This window comes from Lolium perenne, chromosome 3 (assembly GCF_019359855.2).
Source record: "Lolium perenne isolate Kyuss_39 chromosome 3, Kyuss_2.0, whole genome shotgun sequence".
Classification (NCBI taxonomy): Eukaryota; Viridiplantae; Streptophyta; class Magnoliopsida; order Poales; family Poaceae; genus Lolium; species Lolium perenne.
Genome location: NC_067246.2, coordinates 330,401,600 through 330,423,562, shown reverse-complemented (window position 1 = coordinate 330,423,562; position 21,963 = coordinate 330,401,600). Strand labels below are relative to the sequence as shown.

General features: G+C 43.3%; 1 protein-coding gene across 1 annotated transcript; it reads right to left on the bottom strand.

Annotated features, from left to right (window-relative positions):
• Nucleotides 1-1,201: 1,201 nt before the first annotated feature.
• Nucleotides 1,202-2,286, bottom strand: LOC139829974 (cytochrome P450-like). Its single transcript, XM_051372338.2, has one exon. The coding sequence runs from the start codon at nt 2,192-2,194 to the stop codon at nt 1,346-1,348; it is 849 nt and encodes a 282-aa protein (XP_051228298.2). The 5' UTR covers nt 2,195-2,286; the 3' UTR covers nt 1,202-1,345.
• Between the last annotated feature and the right edge of the window lie 19,677 nt (nt 2,287-21,963).

Here is a 21,963-nt window from a genome sequence, read left to right as displayed (position 1 = left end):
TACTTAAAATACTTTGTACTGATTTTTGTACTGGCTGGTGTCTAGTTTTATGCTCCTTCTAGAGCATCTCTAGCACATTCTTAAAAGTTGCAAAACTACAAAATAACCCCTTTTTTGTTCTTTTGGATTAAAAAAATGTCCCGAACACATCCCGCAAAGTGGGCCGACCCGTATTTGTTTACATGAACCTTAAAAAGAGCCTCTGGTATCTCATGTTGCAAATAATTGGTGCTAGTTTTCCAGTTCAAGAAAGCGGTTGGTGGGAGGGAATATTCAGCGTCGGAGCTACAATACACTGCCGCTGAATCCAGCCAAATCTTTACAAACCTCGGTCAAATCCCGACTAGAATGAGGTTTGCATCTCATTTCGGCAAACGGAGCGTTGATTAGTAGTGTCTAGCCTTGGCCGGCAACAAAGACCCACTCGGCATGGAGCCCGTAGGTATATGATATAAACTTACTCTTGCAAGATTGCATAGCAAGTTATGATTTTTTTTTTTGAACGGTGCAAAATCACAAGATCACACATATTTGTATCAAGTTTCAATATTTGGAACTTGGCATGGAGCCCAAATACCTCCTTTGGTTTTTTTACAGATCACAATTAGCCAAATATAGTTTTAAAAGGTTGCATGTATATATCCATTTTGTATACGCAATATGTTTTTCAGATTTTTTATAATCTCAGAAATACGATTTTTTCCTCGTTTCTTCGCGCTATGGGCCTAGTAAAATGTTGCGCGATACAAATTATGGAGAACTTTCAGAACCCAGGCACATTTGAACCTGAATCGATAGCCAAGGGAGAGAGCAGTGAGATCCTAAGGGTAAGCAAGTAAACAAGGCGAGGTTTTTCTTATGGCGTAAGAAGATTCTATTTGTAAGTTTAAAAAATCCGAAAAAAAATCTTTGAAGGTAAATAACAAAGACAGATATGTGAGTGTGAAGTTCGAAACTTAGAAATATTTGTTTGTGATATGTATAAAAATGATAAATATACACATTATATGTCAAAATTTTAAAATTTGTGATCAGATGATGATTCTTATACAAATCTAGCGTTAGATCTAGTTCCCCCTCGAGATGCTTCCATATCTTTTAACATCAGGTGTGACTATTTTCTCAGCTGAGAACTAATTTCGTTCTCAGTTAAATGGTGTTATCAAATTTTAGTTGCAACTTATTTTACAACTCATGACTATTACGAATTAAGATGCCAATTAAATGATGTAAAATTTAACTGAGCGTGAAGTTAGATCTCAGCTAGATTCTTGGTGAACATGATGATACCACTTTGATATGATCGATATGTGCAGATCCAAAATTGACAGAATGCAGGCATTCTCTACAGACATTTCCTTGCTGAGTCGTCGTCTTCCCGCCTCCTGATCCGCACGCGCAGCCCGCCCTTCATCCGGAGCGTGACGGCCATCTCGTACGGCGGCGGCGCGTCCATGCTAGCAGGCGCCCGCACCGGCTCCACACGGAACCTGCGGATCACGGCGGCAGCCACGGCCTTCATCTGCACGTACGCCATCTCCTTCCCGAGGCACGCCCGCGGGCCGCCGTGGAACACCGGGTACCTCGCCGCGTCCGCCGCGACGAACTCGCCTTGATCGACGTCGAGCCACCGCTCCGGGAGGAACTCGCGGCACCGTGGCCCCCACAGCCGCGGCATCCTGCCCATCGCGTACGCCGAGTAGTCCGCGAACCAGCCCGCCCGCACCGTCGTGCCATCGGGGAGCACGTCGTCCGCGGCCGCCACCCGCGAGTTGATCGGCACCGGCGGGTACAGCCGCATCGCCTCCGTGATCGCCGCGTGCAGGTAGTGCATCCCCTTCAGCTCCTCGTCATACTCGGCCTCGGAGCAGCGCGCAACCTCCTCGTACACACGCCGCTCGCAGCGCGGGTTGGCGGCGAGGAGCCAGAAGAACCAGGTGAGAGCGGAGGACGTGGTGTCCTTGCCCGCCAGCACGAAGCTCACCACGACGTCCCGCAGGAACCGCCGCTTCGCGTCCGGCGACCCGAACATCTCGCCGAGCTCCCCGCCGAGGGCGGCTTCTTCGTCCATCGCTGCCGCGAACCGCGACAGCAGGTGCTGCTCCTGCTCCTCGGCCCCTCGCGCACGCAGCTGCTCGGCCGCCTCCACCATCCCCATCACGTACTCGTCGATGACTCGGACCGCCTCGCGCATCCGGCGCTCGCAAAATATTCAACTCCTATAAGGCCCATCCTAGCCCGTGAGCACACAACAGCCTGCCCTTCCACCCAACCACAGTCCACGGAGATGTTCCTGCGCTCGACTATCTCTGTCAGTCTGTCTGCATTCCCCTCTCGAAAGAACTCTACACAGGCAGCGGCCATTGGGATGGCGGCCACACGTGTTTAGACAAGGAAATGAGGGGATTTGGGGGGCAATTGGAGGAGGGCAGAGGAGGCAGCAGCGCCGCGTGCAGCTAGCGTGTCCAGGGCACCACTGCTGCAACCTGTAGGTGCGGCCGCATCGCAAGGGTCCGATGCGTCGGCACCGGCCGGAGGTTCAGCAGCCGGCAAGCGACCGAATCAGGCCCTACTCCTTTCCAATTTTCTATCCAGATGTATTACTTCTTTCTTTCCCTGTTTTTTTTTTTTTGGTAAGGAGTAGCAATTTCATAGCATGGGATGGCGGAATGTTTAGGTTTTCTTCAAATTGCAGCAGCCATGAGAAAAACCACTTAGAGAAGAATTGACTTTGTCTTGGAAATAAAAGAAATGAAATCAGTGAAGTTAAAGAAAAAGAGAAGAAGACGATACTTCAGCACTACATTTGCTCGTTAGTCGGTACTCTTCCAGTTTCTCTACAAGCGCTGAACATGTATTTCCTAGTATGAAGATTTTTTTTTGAGGTATCCTAGTATGAAGATTATTAAAGCAAGCCTGCACAACAAGATGGAAGATGTCAATCTTGCTAATAACCCGTTAGTTCACATAGAGTGTGATATTTTGGAGGAATCAACTATGATGATGCCATTTCAGATTTCAAAAGCATCAAAGATTGGGCAGCTGACCTGTAATATGTATCTCCATACTTAAACCCATCTAATATCTAGCTTATTTTGGTATACCTTCTGATTTTATGTAACCAATGGGAACAATGAAATTTGATCAATAACTAGTGAAGCGTTGTGTTTCGCAACAAAAAAATTTGTGTTTATTTTAGCTTGGCCCGCCCATGATTTCTTGTCAAGCTCCGCCACTGGTTAGTAGTACTAATCTGCAGTCTGTACTGTGCCTGGTTTCATGACAGACGCAGACTTTTCTCGTGGAAGGAGAAAGATCGATCCATTATTGGAGCTTGTGATCCAGGCCAAAACGGACGTCGTCGTCGAAGCTCGCGAGCTGGGAGGAGGAGGACGACCGATCAACGCTACATGCATGGTCCCACCGTCACAGTCATCGCTGCGTTCCATACTTCTAGTCTTCTATGCGATGCCAAGTGTTGAGCACTTGAGCCTTTGACCCTTCCTGTTCCCTTCCCATAGAGTTGTTGATTGCCTACGTGTTCCTTTTTTTTTTTTTGCACGCCGTGTTCCCTTTACTACGACTATGGCGGCACAAGCCCGTTGCCAGGAGTGAGTGGATAAATCGATAGCGGAGTCCGCAACCATTTGATTTGCTTGCTAATAACACACATAACTTGTACCATATCCATATGAACCGACTTTTCAAATCTTATACAAAAAAATCACATTTATGAATTTTATTTTTTATTTTAAACAAAAAAAGTACGTATGCATCAAGTACGACCTGAACGATGTATATATTGATGTTACCTTTATGACCCTTTACATGTTGTGGAAAATAATAACTTATACATCTACCCAAGTTTCAAAACTTACCCATGAAATTTTGCATGCGTAGGGTACATAATTTTCCAAAACTTAGAAATATGATGTGCCAAAGATTTTGTAAAGGATTCACATGCACTATGGTTCCATTGTGCATTCGCCCTTGAAACCGTTGTTCTATGCCTTATAACCTAGTGCGCCTGCTATATTGGCCCAATCAGACCCAGCCACACAACAATACATGCTTTAAATAATTCTTGGGCTCTTTCTCATGAAAGATTATCTTGATATGAACGACCATCATCAACTTCTTTGCTAAATTATATTTAGCGAATGTGAGAATTTTAGTCCCGCAGATCAAGCACATCGGGAGCCATCGGATTTTTCTAGTGTATGGTGGACATCAATTATAAAAAAAAGAACTGCCACATGGCCAAGTTGTCGGGGCTCACAACCGATTTTTAGCCAACAACTTTTGCCTCAGCCGCTCTCGCACGCTAGGTCGAAAGTTCTCTCAAAATCCAAGTCCTTTTCTTTTGGGGAGCTAGCTCAACATTTTCATTACTCAAGGAAGGTATAGTGCAACATCGTTCATTCTTATAAGTCTTGCTCTTCCTCCCATTTTAACTAGTGTAAGACTAAACCCAACAAGGTGTGGGCCACGACAAGGATTTGATGATCCAGTCGAGGAAGTTGTGTGGATTGCAAAGGATATATAGTCATGGTGTTGCCGGGGCGGGGTTTCTCGTGAGGGTAGTGGTTGGTGCCGAGGTTAGGGCTCTCGTGAGGGTAGTGGTTGGTGCTCAATGAGGAAGGGCATCGGTGTTGCCGAGACAGAGCTTTTCGTGAGGGTAGTGGTTCGTGCTTGCCATAGCTGCGTGCCACCAGAGGTTCCGTCACTAAGTACCACCAGTTTGTGCATTTAGGGGTGTCTGGCTACCACATAACCACCTTCCTTTGAAAAATCCCGCGCACTTTTGCCTAAGTATCCCTTTAAAGGTTCTGATTCATATTGTACAATCCTAATCTCTTCACCCTCCTCATACTCTAGATCTTGAGCTTTCATAGTTTCCTCCATATCTTTAATGCCCTCGAGCCACCGTGGCACCTACTTCTCGATATGTACTCTGCCCTTCTGACATCTCCCAATCCCGTTGTCGAAGACGCGTACCTACTACATCGTCTTATTCAGCACCGCTGCGGGGACACTTACCATCCCTATACGAGCTATGCTTATCTCGACTCTAACCTCTCAACGTCGCCATCGGCCATCTCCTCCTCGATGTTGCATGTATTGAAAATATTGGAACCCTAGAATTGTGTGTTGTATTCCATGACCCTTTGGGGGTATATATAGAGGTACAAGGGGAGGGGATAGGCTTGTAGTACAAGATGATCAATCCTAGTCTTTCGTATACACCCCTACATATTATACATCTAACATCCCCCCTCAGTCGTAGCGGGAGTGAAGCGGACACTTGCGACTGGATTTGAAGTCTCGCGCTTCCATCCTCTTCTCCTCCTTCTCATCACCGGCGTCCCCTTCTGGTACCTCCTCTTCCCTCCCGCAGTCACAGCGGGAGTGTCGTGGACGCAAATGATGACGCAAACGCTGTTGACGGGAGTTCTTGAGTTGTTGTAGACGTTTTGTTGATGTCGATGTCGAGGTAGCCGATCATGATGTAGCCGTGGTCGAGGTGTGACCGATGTCGTAGTCGTCATATGTGGTGTAGCCGTATTCGCCGAAAGCGCAAAAAATTGCGTGTTTTGGTTGTAGGGTTTTAGGTTTTTGCGCGGCGGCGGCAGCGGTTCTGCGGCGGCGACGGGTTTTTTGTCATAGCGCGGCGGCGGCAGCGGTTCTGTAGCGGCGGTGGGTTTTGTCGTAGTGCGGCGGCGGCAACGGGTCTGCGGCGGCGGGTGCTTGTGACGGTACATCACTCATCCATTGGGAACCCCAAGAGGAAGGTATGATGCGTACAGCAACGAGTTTTCCCTCAGAAAGAAACTAAGGTTATCGAACCAGTAGGAGTCAAGAAGCACGTTGAAGGTTGATGGTGGCGTAGTGTAGTGCGGCGCAACACCAGGGATTCCGGCGCCAACGTGGAACCTGCACAACACAACCAAAATACTTTGCCCCAACTTAACAGTGAGATTGTCAATCTCACCGGCTTGCTGTAACAAAGGATTAGATGTATAGTGTGGATGATGATGTTTCCAGAGAACAGTAGAACAAGTATTGCAGTAGATTGTATTTGATGTAAAAGAATGGACCGGGGTCCACAGTTCACTAGTGGTGTCTCTCCAATAAGAAATAGCATGTTGGGTGAACAAATTACAGTTGGGCAATTGACAAATAGAGATGGCATGACAATGCACATACATGTTATGATGAGTAGTGTGAGATTTAATTGGGCATTACGACAAAGTACATAGACCGCTATCCAGCATGCATCTATGCCTAAAAAGTCCACCTTCAGGTTAGCGTCCGCACCCCTTTCAGTATTAAGTTGCAAACAACAGACAATTGCATTAAGTATGGTGCGTAATGTAATCAACACAAATATTCTTAGATATAGCATTGATTTTTATCCCTAGTGTCAACAGCACATCCACAACCTTAGAACTTTCTGTCACTGTCCCAGATTTAATGGAGGCATGAACCCAATATCGAGCATAAATACTCCCTCTTGGAGTTACAAGTAACGACTTGGCCAGAGCCTCTACTAATAACGGAGAGCATGCAAGATCATAAACAACACATAGATGATAAATTGATAATCAACATAACATAGTATTCTATATTCATCGGATCCCAACAAACGCAACATGTAGAATTACAAATAGATGATCTTGATCATGTTAGGCAGCTCACAAGATCGAACAATGATAGCACATGAGGAGAAGACAACCATCTAGCTACTGCTATGGACCCATAGTCTAGGGGTGAACTACTCACACATCACTCCAGAGGCGACCATGGCGGTGAAGAGTCCTCCAGGAGATGATTCCCCTCTCCGGCAGGGTGCCGGAGGCGATCTCCTGAATCCCCCGAGATGGGATTGGCGGTGGCGGCGTCTCTGGAAGGTTTTCCGTATCGTGGCTCTCGGTACTGGGGTTATTCTCGACGAAGGCTTCTTATAGGCGGAAGGGTAGGTTTAGGGGCGACGCGAGGGCCCCACACGCCAGGGCCGCGCGGACAGGGCCTGGGCCGCGCCGCCCTGTTGTGGCGGTGCCTCGTCGCCCCACTTCGTTTCCCTTTCGGACTTCTAGAAGCTTCGTGGAAAAATAGGACCCTGTGCGTTGATTTCGTCCAATTTCAAGAATATTTGCTTACTAGGATTTCTGAAACCAAAAATAGCAGAAAACAGCAACTCGCTCTTCGGCATCTCGTTAATAGGTTAGTGTCGGAAAATGCATAAATATGACATAAAGTGTGTATAAAACATGTGTGTATCATCAATAAAGTAGCATGGAACATAAGAAATTATAGATACATTTGAGACGTATCAAGCATCCCCAAGCTTAGTTCCTACTCGTCCCCGAGTAGGTAAACGATAACAAAGATAATTTCTGAAGTGACATGCTATCATAATCTTGATCAATACTATTGTAAAGCACATGAGATGAATGCAGCGATTCAAAGCAATGGTAAAGACAATGAGTAAACAATTGAATCATATAGCAAAGACTTTTCATGAATAGTACTTTTGAGACAAGTATTAATAAGTCTTGCATAAGAATTAACCCATAAAGCAATAAATTCATAGTAAAGGCATTGAAGCAACACAAAGGAAGATATAAGTTTCAGCGGTTGCTTTCAACTTCAACATGTATATCTCATGTATATTTGTCAATATAAAGCAATATAACAAGTGCAATAGGTAAACATGTAAGAATCAATGCACAGTTGACACAAGTGTTTGCTTGTGTCAACTGTGCATTGATTCTTACATGTTTACCTATTGCACTTGTTATATTGCTTTATGTTGACAAATATCCATGAGATATACATGTTGAAGTTGAAAGATATGCTTGCACAAATATAAGATATCCTATAAGTTGCATGAGGCTTGCAACTTGTCGGATATAATTTACATAATACATATGCTTTATTACTACCGTTGACAAAATTGTTTCTATGTTTTCAAAATAAAAGCTCTAGCACAAACATAGCAATCAATGCTTCCCTCTGCGAAGGGCCTTTCTTCTACTTTTATGTTGAGTCAGTTTACCCATTTCCTTCCATCTCAAGAAGCAAACACTTGTATTAACTGTGCATTGATTCCTACATACTTGCATATTGCACTTATTATATTACTTTATGTTGACAATATCCATGAGATATACATGTTATAAGTTGAAAGCAACCGCTGAAACTTAATCTTCCTTTGTGTTGCTTCAATGCCTCTACTATGAATTTATTGCTTTATGAGTTAACTCTTATGCAAGACTTATTGATGCTTGTCTTGAAAGTACTATTCATGAAAAGTCTTTGCTATATGATTCAATTGTTTACTCATTGCATTTACATTGCTTCGAATCGCTGCATTCATTACATGTGCTTACAATAGTATTGATCAAGATTATGATGGCATGTCACTTCAGAAATTATCTTTGTTATCGTTTACCTACTCGGGACGAGTAGGAACTAAGCTTGGGGATGCTGATACGTCTCCAACGTATCGATAATTTCTTATGTTCCATGCTACTTTTATGATGATACTCACATGTTTTATACATACTTTATGTCATATTTATGCATTTTCCGGCACTAACCTATTAACGAGATGCCGAAGAGCCGCTTCTTTGTCTGCTGTTTTGGTTTCAGAAATCCTAGTAAGGAAATATTCTCGGAATTGGACGAAATCAACGCCCAGGATCTTATTTTTCCACGAAGCTTCCAGAAGTCCGAAAGGGAAACGAAGTGGGGCGACGAGGCGGCGACACGCCAGGGCGGCGCGGCCCACCCCCTGGCCGCGCGGCCCTGGCGTGTGGGGCCCTCGTGGCGCCCCCTGACCTACCCTTCCGCCTACATAAGCCTTCGTCGATAATAGTTCCAGTACCGGGAGCCACGATACGGAAAACCTTCCAGAGACGCCGCCGCCGCCAATCCCATCTCGGGGGATTCAGGAGATCGCCTCCGGCACCCTGCCGGAGAGGGGAATCATCTCCCGGAGGACTCTTCACCGCCATGGTCGCCTCTGGAGTGATGTGTGAGTAGTTCACCCCTGGACTATGGGTCCATAGCAGTAGCTAGATGGTCATCTTCTCCTAATTGTTCTATCATTGTTGGATCTTGTGAGCTGCCTAACGTGATCAAGATCATCTATCTGTAATGCTACATGTTGCGTTTGTTGGGATCCGATGAATATGGAATACTATGCTATGTTGATTATCAATCTATCTATGTGTTGTTTATGATCTTGCATGCTCTCCGTTATTAGTAGAGGCTCTGGCCAAGTTGATACTTGTAACTCCAAGAGGGAGTATTTATGCTCGATAGTGGGTTCATGTCTTCATTAAATCTGGGGGAGTGACAGCAACCCCTAAGGTTGTGGATGTGCTGTTGCCACTAGGGATAAAACATCAATGCTATGTCTAAGGATGTATTTGTTGATTACATTACGCACCATACTTAATGCAATTGTCTGTTGTTTGCAACTTAATACTGGAGGGGGTTCGGATGATAACCTGAAGGTGGAATTTTTAGGCATAGATGCATGCTGGATAGCGGTCTATGTACTTTGTCGTAATGCCCAATTGAATTTCACACTACTCATCATAACATGTATGTGCATGGTCATGCCCTCTTTATTTGTCAATTGCCCAACTATAATTTATTCACCCAACATGCTATTTATCTTATGGGAGAGACACCACTAGTGAACTGTGGACCCCGGTCCATTCTTTACATCGAATACAATCTACTGCAATACTCATTCTACTGCTTTCTGCAAATATCATCATCCACACTATACATCTAATCCTTTGTTACAGCAAGCCGGTGAGATTGACAACCTCACTGTCACGTTGGGGCAAAGTAATTTGGTTGTGTTGTGCAGGTTCCACGTTGGCGCCGGAATCCCTGGTGTTGCGCCGCACTACACTCCGCCTCCATCAACCTTCGATGTGCTTCTTGACTCCTACTAGTTCGATAAACCTTGGTTTCTTACTGAGGGAAAACTTACTGCTGTACGCATCACACCTTCCTCTTGGGGTTCCCAACGGACGCGTGTTGAACGGAAATACATACGTCAACTACGTGCAGCAAGTAGATTTTCTGGCGCCGTTGCCGGGGAACGAAGAAAAGTTACACCACAAAGATTTTCAACTCCCACGTCAACAGCTAGATTTTCTGGCGCCGTTGCCGGGGAGATCAAGACACGCTGCAAGGGAAGTCTCCACCTCCAATCTCTTTACTTTGTTTTTGTCTTGCTTTACTTTTATTTACTTCTTTGTTTGCTGCACTAAAACAAAACACAAAAAAATTAATTGCTAGTTTTACTTTATTTACTGTCTTGTTCTCCATATTAAAAACACAAAAAAATTTAGTTACTTGCATTTACTTTATTTACTTTTACTTATTTCATCATGTTTCCTCCTAATTTTACTTTAAAAGATATACATGTGGGAGAAGGGTCTATAATTGGAAGAGATAATATAGAAGAATTTTTCACCCATGTTAGCATGGATGAAGATTTTGAAGATATACCATTATTAAAAGCTGCTCCTACTTATGAAAGTGCCTCTGCCTGTTTAGTACACATGTTGGAAACTAGATTTATTAGTCTCAATCCTATGATACAACACATGTTTCTTACACTTTCTGATATGGAGAGGGGAGAAAAGAGGGATTTTGTCTTAAAAGTCCTTGATAGAGAATTTAAAGACATAGCTAAAGAAGCTAGAAAAGTTTTCATTAAGCATAAGAGGCTTGGTATATTCACTGATTTTAAAAGAACACTTGAAAAGATGGACATGGATAGAATAAGGTACACTAATAATGTTAATGATGGTGGGGAGATTAAAGCACCAATACCTTGCAAGCTCCTAGGAATGCATGAAGCTCTAGAAGATAATTATGCTTGGCTTGTCCCTCAAAATTTGTTTGATGAGAATAGCAAGCCTAAGACTAATGAAAGGGGAGCCTCTGAAACTTACATATACAAAATACAATGCATGGTTGAGAAAACTCCAAACCCCGCTGTAGATGCATCATCTCTTGATAACACTTGATACACACCTTCTGCGCATAGCTGAAAGGCGTTAAAGAAAAGCGCTTATGGGAGACAACCCATGATTTTACTACAGCACTTTTGTTTTATGTTTGAGTTTTGGAAGTTGTTACTACTATAGCAACCTCTCCTTATCTTAATTTTGTTGCATTGTTGTGCCAAGTAAAGTCTTTGATAGTAAGGTTCATACTAGATTTGGATTGCTACGCAGAAACGGATTTCTTGCTGTCACGAATTTGTGCAATAGTTTCTATAGGTAACTCAGACAAATTCTACCAATTTACGTGAGTGATCCTCAGATATGTACGCAACTTTCATTCAATTTGAGCATTTTCATTTGAGCAAGTCTGGTGCACCTATAAAATTCGTCTTTACGGACTGTTCTGTTTTGACAGATTCTGCCTTTTATTTCGCATTGCCTGTTTTGCTATGCTTGATGGATTTCTTTATTCTATTAACTTTCAGTAGCTTTGTGCAATGTCCAGAAGTGTTAAGAATGATTATGTCACCTCTGAACATGTGAATTTTGATTATGCACTAACCCTCTAATGAGTTTGTTTTGAGTTTGGTGTGGAGGAAGTTTTCAAGGATCAAGAGAGGAGGATGATACAATATGATCAAGGGGAGTGAAATCTCTAAGCTTGGGGATGCCCAAGGCATCCCCTTCTTCATCGACAACATTATCAGGTTCCTTGATGTCTACGGGAGCGTCTATTCTTGTAGACAGTGTTGGGCCTCCAAGAGCAGAGGTTTGTAGAACAGCAGCAAGTTTCCCTTAAGTGGATCACCCAAGGTTTATCGATCTCAGGGAGGAAGAGGTCAAAGATATCCCTCTCATGCAACCCTGCAACCACAAAGCAAGAAGTCTCTTGTGTCCCCAACACACCTAATAGGTGCACTAGTTCGGCGAAGAGATAGTGAAATACAGGTGGTATGAATAAGTATGAGCAGTAGCAACGACACCAGAAAAGTGCTTGCTGGCGTGTAGTTGATGGTGGTAATATTGCAGGTAGTAGAAACGCAGTAAAACAGTAAACAAGCAGCGATAGCAGTATTTAGGAACAAGGCCTAGGGATCATACTTTCACTAGTGGACACTCTCAACATTGATCACATAACAGAATAAATAGATAGATGCTAGACTCTACACCCTTTTGTTGGATGATGAACACTACTAACTGTGTAGGATTACACGAACCCTCAATGCCGGAGTTAACAAGCTCCACAATATTCAATATTCATATTTAAATAACCTTAGAGTGTATGACAGATCAACATAACCAAACCAAGTACTAACATAGCATGCACACTGTCACCTTCACGCTACGAAAGGAGGCATAGATCACATCAATACTATCATAGCAATAGTTAACTTCATAATCTACAAGAGATCACAATCATAGCCTACGCCAAGTACTAACACGATGCACACACTGTCACCATTACACCGTGCAGGAGGAATAAACTACTTTAATAACATCACTAGAGTAGCACACAGATATATTGTGATACAAAACACATTGCAATCATAAAGAGATATAAATAAGCACTTCACTATGCTCTTCATAACAGTGAATAAGTATTCTGTGAAATATAGCCTAAGAGACCCACACGGTGCAAACACTGTCACCTTTACACACGTGGGACAAGGAGTCTCCGGAGATCACATAAGTAAAATCCACTTGACTAGCATAATGACATCTAGATTACAAGCATCATCATATGAATCTCAATCATGTAAAGCAGCTCATGAGATTATTGTATTGAAGTACATAGGAGAGAGATTAACCACATAGCTACCGGTACAGCCCCGAGCCTCGATGGAGAACTACTCCCTCCTCATGGGAGACAGCAGCGTTGATGAAGATGGCGGTGGTGTCGATGGAGGAGCCTTCCGGGGGCACTTCCCCGTCCCGGCGGCGTGCCGGAACAGAGACTCCTGTCCCCCAGATCTTGGCTTCGCGATGGCGGCGGCTCTGGATGGTTTCTCGTACCGTGGCTTTTTCGTATCGAGGTTTTAGGTCGAGGACCTTTATATAGGCGAAGAGGCGGCGTCAGAGGGTCGAATAGGCGGCGAGGGGGTAAGGCGGCGCGGCTACGGCCTGGGCCGCGCCGGCCACCCTCCTGGGCCCACCAGGCCTCCCCTCTGGCGACTCTCGGGTGTTCTGGAAGCTTCGTGGAAAAATAGGATGCTGGGCGTTGATTTCGTCCGATTCCGAGAATATTTCCTTACTAGGATTTCTGAAACCAAAAACAGCAGAAAACAGGAACTGGCCCTTCGGCATCTCGTCAATAGGTTAGTTCCGGAAAACGCATAAATATGACATAAAATGTGCATAAAACATGTAGATATCATCAATAATGTGGCATGGAACATAAGAAATTATCGATACGTCGGAGACGTATCAGCATCCCCAAGCTTAGTTTCTGCTCGTCCCGAGCAGGTAAACGATAACAAAGATAATTTCTGGAGTGACATGCCATCATAACCTTGATCATACTATTGTAAACATATGTAATGAATGCAGAGATCCAAACAATGTAAATGACATGAGTAAACAACTGAATCATATAGCAAAGACTTTTCATGAATAGTACTTCAAGACAAGCATCAATAAGTCTTGCATAAGAGTTAACTCATAAAGCAATAATTCAAAGTAAAGGCATTGAAGCAACACAAAGGAAGATTAAGTTTCAGCGGTTGCTTTCAACTTATAACATGTATATCTCATGGATAGTTGTCAATGCAAAGTAATATAACAAGTGCAATATGCAAGTATGTAGGAATCAATGCACAGTTCACACAAGTGTTTGCTTCTTGAGATGGAGAGAAATAGGTGAACTGACTCAACATAAAAGTAGAAGAATGGTCCTTCAAAGAGGAAAGCATCGATTGTTATATTTGTGCTAGAGCTTTGATTTTGAAAACAAGAAACAATTTTGTCAACGGTAGTAATAAAGCATATGTGTCATGTAAATTATATCTTACAAGTTGCAAGCCTCATGCATAGTATACTAATAGTGCCCGCACCTTGTCCTAATTAGCTCGGATTACCTGGATTATCATTGCAATGCACATGTTTTAACCAAGTGTCGCAAAGGGGTACCTCTATGCCGCCTGTACAAAGGTCTGAGGAGAAAGCTCGCATTGGATTTCTCGCTATTGATTATTCTCAACTTAGACATCCATACCGGGACAACATAGACAACAGATAATGGACTCCTCTTTTATGCATAAGCATTCAACAACAATTAATTTTCTCATATGAGATTGAGGATATTTGTCCAAAACTGAAACTTCCACCATGGATCATGGCTTTAGTTAGCGGCCCAATGTTCTTCTCTAACATTATGCATGCTCTAACCATTCTAGCGGTAAATCTCCCTTACTTCAGACAAGACGGACATGCATAGCAACTCACATGATATTCAACAAAGAGTAGTTGATGGCGTCCCCAGGAACATGGTTATCGCACAACAAGCAACTTAATAAGAGATAAAGTGCATAAGTACATATTCAATACCACAATAGTTTTTAAGCTATTTGTCCCATGAGCTATATATTGCAAAGGTGAAGAATGGAAATTTTAAAGGTAGCACTCAAGCAATTTACTTTGGAATGGCGGAGAAATACCATGTAGTAGGTAGGTATGGTGGACACAAATGGCATTGTGGTTGGCTCAAGGATTTTGGATGCATGAGAAGTAATCCCTCTCGATACAAGGTTTAGGATAGCAAGGTTATTTGAAACAAACACAAGGATGAACCGGTGCAGCAAAACTCACATAAAAGACATAGTGTAAACATTATAAGACTCTACACCGTCTTCCTTGTTGTTCAAACTCAATATTAGAAATTATCTAGACCTTAGAGAGACCAATTATGCAAACCAAATTTTAGCAAGCTCTATGTATTTCTTCATTAATAGGTGCAAAGTATATGATGCAAGAGCTTAAACATGAGCACAACAATTGCCAAGTATCACATTATCCAAGACATTCTACCAATTACTACATGTAGCATTTTCCTTTTCCAACCATATAACAATTTAACGAAGAAGAAACTTCGCCATGAATATTATGAGTAAAGCCTAAGGACATACTTGTCCATATGCAACAGCGGAGCGTGTCTCTCTCCCACACAAGGAATGCTAGGATCCATTTTATTCAAACAAAACAAAAACAAAAACAAACCGACGCTCCAAGCAAAGCACATAAGATGTGATGGAATAAAAATATAGTTTCAGGGGAGGAACCTGATAATGTTGTCGATGAAGAAGGGGATGCCCAAGGCATCCCCAAGCTTAGACGCTTGAGTCTTCTTGATATATGCAGGGATGAACCACCGGGGCATCCCCAAGCTTAGAGCTTTCACTCTCCTTGATCATAGTATATCATCCTCCTCTCTTGACCCTTGAAAACTTCCTCCACACCAAACTCATTAGAGGGTTAGTGCATAATCAAAAACTCACATGTTCAGAGGTGACACAATCATTCTTAACACTTCTAGACATTGCCCAAAGCTACTGGAAGTTAATGGAACAAAGAAATCCATCCCACATAGCAAAAGAAGCAATGCGAAATAAAAGGCAGAATCTGTCAAAACAGAACAGTTCGTAAAGACGAATTTTATTGAGGCACCAGACTTGCTCAAATGAAAATGCTCAAATTGAATGAAAGTTGCGTACATATCTGAGGATCACTCACGTAAATTGGCATAATTTTCTGAGTTACCTACAGAGAATTTGGCCTAGATTCGTGACAGCAAAGAAATCTGTTTCTGCGCAGTAATCCAAATCTAGTATGAACCTTACTATCAACGACTTTACTTGGCACAACAATGCACAAAACTAAGATAAGGAGAGGTTGCTACAGTAGTAACAACTTCCGAGACACAAATATAAAACAAAGTTACTGTAGCAAAATAAACACATGGGTTATCTCCCAAGAAGTTCTTTCTTTATAGCCATTAAGATGGGCTCAGCAATTTTAATGATGCACTCGCAAGAAATAGTATTTGAAGCAAAAGAGAGCATCAAGAAGCAAGTATGAAACAAATTTAAGCCTAACATGCTTCCTATGAAAAGGAATCTTGTAAATAAACAAGTTCATGAAGAGCAAAGTAACAAGCATAGGAAAACAAGACAAGCTCAACTTCAAGATTTTTAGCATATAGAGAGGTGTTTTAGTAACATGAAAACTTCTACAACCATATTTTCCTCTCTCATAAAAATTTTCAGTAGTATCATGAGCAAACTCAACAATATAACTATCACATAAAGCATTCTTATCATGAGTCTCATGCATAAAATTATTACTCTCCACATAAGCATAATCAATTTTATTAGTTGTAGTGGGAGCAAATTCAACAAAGTAGCTATCAAATATAGGAGGCATATTGTAATCATAATCAAATTTATCCTCCATAACAGGTGGCAACAAAAGACTACTATCATTATAATCATCATAAATAGGAGGCAAAGTATCATCAAAGTAAATTTTCTCCTCAATTCTTGGGGGACTAAAAAGATCATGCTCATCAAAACCAGCTTCCCCAAGCTTAGAATTTTCCATAGCATTAGCAACAATGGTGTTCAAAGCATTCATATTAATAACATTCTCATTAGCATACATATAAAGTTCCATGGGTTTTTAAATTCTCTCTTCAAACACATCATGTCCTAATTCAAGATAAAGAGCATAAAAATCTCTCATATTTTTGTTGTTTTCCATTATGCCTAACTAGTGTAAAACAAGAAACAAAAAGATGCAATTGCAGGATCTAAAGGAAATAGCTTCAAGCACACACACAATGGCGCCAGAAAAGTACTGTTACCTGGAACCGGAGTATGAGTGCCTTTTACCTTTCCTCCCCGGCAACGGCGCCAGAAAAGTGGCTAGTTGCCGGGGTCCGTTGTGTGTGTATGCCGTTTACCTTTCCTCCCCGGCAACGGCGCCAGAAAAGTGATTGATGTCTACGAGAGCTTCTATTCTTGTAGACAGTGTTGGGCCTCCAAGAGCAGAGGTTTGTAGAACAGCAGCAAGTTTCCCTTAAGTGGATCACCCAAGGTTTATCGATCTCAGGGAGGAAGAGGTCAAAGATATCCCTCTCATGCAACCCTGCAACCACAAAGCAAGAAGTCTCTTGTGTCCCCAACACACCTAATAGGTGCACTAGTTCGGCGAAGAGATAGTGAAATACAGGTGGTATGAATAAGTATGAGCAGTAGCAACGACACCAGAAAAGTGCTTGCTGGCGTGTAGTTGATGGTGGTAATATTGCAGGTAGTAGAAACGCAGTAAAACAGTAAACAAGCAGCGATAGCAGTATTTAGGAACAAGGCCTAGGGATCATACTTTCACTAGTGGACACTCTCAACATTGATCACATAACAGAATAAATAGATAGATGCTAGACTCTACACCCTTTTGTTGGATGATGAACACTACTAACTGTGTAGGATTACACGAACCCTCAATGCCGGAGTTAACAAGCTCCACAATATTCAATGTTCATATTTAAATAACCTTAGAGTGTATGACAGATCAACATAACCAAACCAAGTACTAACATAGCATGCACACTGTCACCTTCACGCTACGAAAGGAGGCATAGATCACATCAATACTATCATAGCAATAGTTAACTTCATAATCTACAAGAGATCACAATCATAGCCTACGCCAAGTACTAACACGATGCACACACTGTCACCATTACACCGTGCAGGAGAAATAAACTACTTTAATAACATCACTAGAGTAGCACACAGATATATTGTGATACAAAACACATTGCAATCATAAAGAGATATAAATAAGCACTTCACTATGCTCTTCATAACAGTGAATAAGTATTCTGTGAAATATAGCCTAAGAGACCCACACGGTGCACACACTGTCACCTTTACACACGTGGGACAAGGAGTCTCCGGAGATCACATACGTAAAATCCACTTGACTAGCATAATGACATCTAGATTACAAGCATCATCATATGAATCTCAATCATGTAAAGCAGCTCATGAGATTATTGTATTGAAGTACATAGGAGAGAGATTAACCACATAGCTACCGGTACAGCCCCGAGCCTCGATGGAGAACTACTCCCTCCTCATGGGAGACAGCAGCGTTGATGAAGATGGCGGTGGTGTCGATGGAGGAGCCTTCGGGGGGCACTTCCCCGTCCCGGCGGCGTGCCGGAACAGAGACTCCTGTCCCCCAGATCTTGGCTTCGCGATAGCGGCGGCTCCGGATGGTTTCTCGTACCGTGGCTTTTTCGTATCGAGGTTTTAGGTCGAGGACCTTTATATAGGCGAAGAGGTGGCGTCAGAGGGTCGAAGAGGCGGCGAGGGGGTAAGGCGGCGCGGCCAGGGCCTGGGCCGCACCGGCCACCCTCCTGGGCCCTGATACGTCTCCGACGTATCGATAATTTCTTATGTTCCATGCCACATTATTGATGATATCTACATGTTTTATGCACACTTTATGTCATATTCATGCATTTTCTGGAACTAACTTATTAACAAGATGCCGAAGTGCCGATTCTTTGTTCTGCTGTTTTTGGTTTCGAAATCCTAGTAAGGAAATATTCTCGGAATTGGACGAAATCAACGCCCAGGGTCCTATTTTGCCACGAAGCTTCCAGAAGACCGAAGAGGAGACGAAGTGGGGCCACGAGGTGGCCATACTATAGGGCGGCGCGGCCCAGGTCTTGGCCGCGCCGACCTGTAGTGTGGGCCCCTCGTGACGCCCCTTGACCTGCCCTTCCGCCTACAAATAGCCTTCGTCGCGAAACCCCCAGTACCGAGAGCCACGATACGGAAAACCTTCCAGAGACGCCGCCGCCGCCAATCCCATCTCGGGGGATTCATGAGATCGCCTCCGGCACCCTACCGGAGAGGGGAATCATCTCCCGGAGGACTCTACGCCGCCATGGTCGCCTCCGGAGTGATGTGTGAGTAGTCTACCCCTGGACTATGGGTCCATAGCAGTAGCTAGATGGTTGTCTTCTCCCCATTGTGCTTAATTGTCGGGTCTTGTGAGCTGCCGAACATGATCAAGATCATCTATCTGTAATTCTATATGTTGCGTTTGTTGGGATCCGATGAATAGAGAATACCATGTTATGTTGATTATCAATTTATATCTATGTGTTGTTTATGATCTTGCATGCTCTCCGTTACTAGTAGATGCTCTGGCCAAGTAGATGCTTGTAACTCCAAGAGGGAGTATTTATGCTCGATAGTGGGTTCATGTCTCCGTGAATCTGGGGAAGTGACCGAAATCTCTAAGATTATGGATGTGCTGTTGCCACTAGGGATAAAACATTGGTGCTATGTTCGAGGATGTAGTTACTGATTACATTACGCGCAATACTTAATGCAATTGTCTGTTGTTAGCAACTTAATACTGGAGGGGGTTCGGATGATAACCTGAAGGTGGACTTTTTAGGCATAGATGCATGCTGGATAGCGGTCTATGTACTTTGTCGTAATGCCCAATTAAATCTCACTATACTCATCATAATATTTATGTGCATGGTCATGCCCTCTTTATTTGTCAATTGCCCAACTGTAATTTGTTCACCCAACATGCTGTTTATCTTATGGGAGAGACACCTCTAGTGAACTGTGGACCCCGGTCCAATTCTCTATACTGAAATACAATCTACTGCAATATTGTTCTACTGTTTTCTGCAAACAATCATCATCCACACTATACATCTAATCCTTTGTTACAGCAAGCCGGTGAGATTGACAACCTCGCTGTTTCGTTGGGGCAAAGTACTTGGTTTGTGTTGTGCAGGTTCCACGTTGGCGCCGGAATCCCTGGTGTTGCGCCGCACTACATCTCGCCGCCATCAACCTTCAACGTGCTTCTTGGCTCCTACTGGTTCGATAAACCTTGGTTTTATACTGAGGGAAAACTTGCCGCTGTACGCATCACACCTTCCTCTTGGGGTTCCCAACGGACGCGTGCTGTACGCGTATCAAGCACTTTTTCTAGCGCCGTTGCCGGGGAGATCAAGACACGCTGCAAGGGGAGTCTCCACATCCCAATCTCTTTACTTTGTTTTTGTCTTGCTTAGTTTTATTTACTACTTTGTTTGCTGCACTAAATCGAAATATAAAAAAATTAGTTGCTAGTTTTACTTTATTTATTATCTTGTTTGCTATATCAAAAACACATAAAAATTAGTTACTTGCATTTAGTTTATCTAGTTTGCTTTATTTACTGTTGCTAAAATGGGTACTCCTAAAAATACTAAGTTGTGTGACTTCACAACCACAAATAATAATGATTTCTTATGCACACCCATTGCTCCACCTGCTACTACAGCAGAATTCTTTGAAATAAAACTTGCTTTACTAAATCTTGTTATGCGAGAGCAATTTTCTGGTGTTAGTTCTGATGATGCTGCTGCCCATCTCAATAATTTTGTTGAATTGTGTGAAATGCAAAAGTATAAAGATGTAGATGGTGACATTATAAAATTAAAATTGTTCCCTTTCTCATTAAGAGGAAGAGCTAAAGATTGGTTGCTATCTCTGCCTAAGAATAGTATTGATTCATGGACTAAATGCAAGGATGTTTTTATTGGTAGATATTATCCCCATGCTAAAATTATATCTTTAAGGAGTAGCATAATGAATTTTAAACAAGGGATTTCTATTTTCGTGCCCCTGCTTCGTTAGTTGTACTCAGTTTTCCCCAGCTCGTTAGTTTTTCCTCAGCTTTCCCCTCCCTCTAGTTTGAAACCCCTCGAAGACGCGGGTTGCCGTCAGGTCAGAGGCCTTACCGTTACCGTTAATCTGACGGGTGGGGCTGCATAGAGGGCAGTTCCTCTCTGACCGTCTCGTGCTGACGCGTGGATCGTTTTATTTCCTGATTGTATACACGGTGCTGCCAATGACAAATGGGGCCGCTCTATGGGGCTGCCGCAGCCAATGACCAGTGGGTCGTCTATTTATTTATAGAAAATTATATTGCCGCTCTGTGGGGCCTCCGCAGCCAATGACCGCTGTGGCAGGTGACTATTTTCGCAGCTAAATCTAAAGTGACTCTTATGCTAAACATTGTGCATCCCGACGTTGACCTAGCAGTGGCGGCGAGCATAGCCGTTCTGACCATGCCGATATCGGCATCGGCATCGGCATCGTTTGGAGGATGTGGTGCTCGAATAATAGTGGAAATGCGACATTATCTTTTACATGTGCATAATATATAGAAAATAGTTAGATCTCTAAATCGATGCATATGAAGCTACATATATATTCTTGGTCATAATCCCCTTATCTAAAGGGGATGGATGCATGGCTTCACGTCGTCGTCGCTTTCATCGTCAGTATCTTCGTCGTCCGAGTAGTAGTACTTCCTGCACATTGTTCCGTCGAACACCTTCACTGTGAGCACATCATCGCCTTCATATTTGAAGTGTACGAAGCAGCCGAAATCCACACCGTGCGCGATGGCGAATTTCTCCCAGCCCTTGTCGAGGTACATCCGGCCTTGACCGTCAAATAGGACCTCCACGGTCCAGAGACGAGGACCACGATCTGCTCATGAGATACACCTTAGCTGCCTCCTGGCCGTCAAGATAGTCCGCAAACTTTTTTGGGAGAGCCTGCAAAGAGATCGAGCGCTGATCGTTTGAAATTAAAGGTTTTTTAGAACATGCCCATAATTAATCACATGCATCATATATGTGGGAACGCGTACGTACCTTCTTGATCAAAGGGTCTTCATAAACGACGATGAAGAACTCCTCTATGATCAATGGCAGTGTTGACGGTGGTGGTGGCAATGATGATGATCCACTTCCCCTTCCCCTTCCCCTTCCGGTCCGCGTCCGAGACGTGGAAGCCATGGCAATGGATCAAGTGTATGTGAACGAAGAAAA

Coding starts and splice junctions, on each gene's coding strand:
- LOC139829974 (XM_051372338.2), bottom strand. CDS start 2,194: ATGCGCGAGGCGGTCCGAGTCATCGACGAGTACGTGATGGGGATGGTG.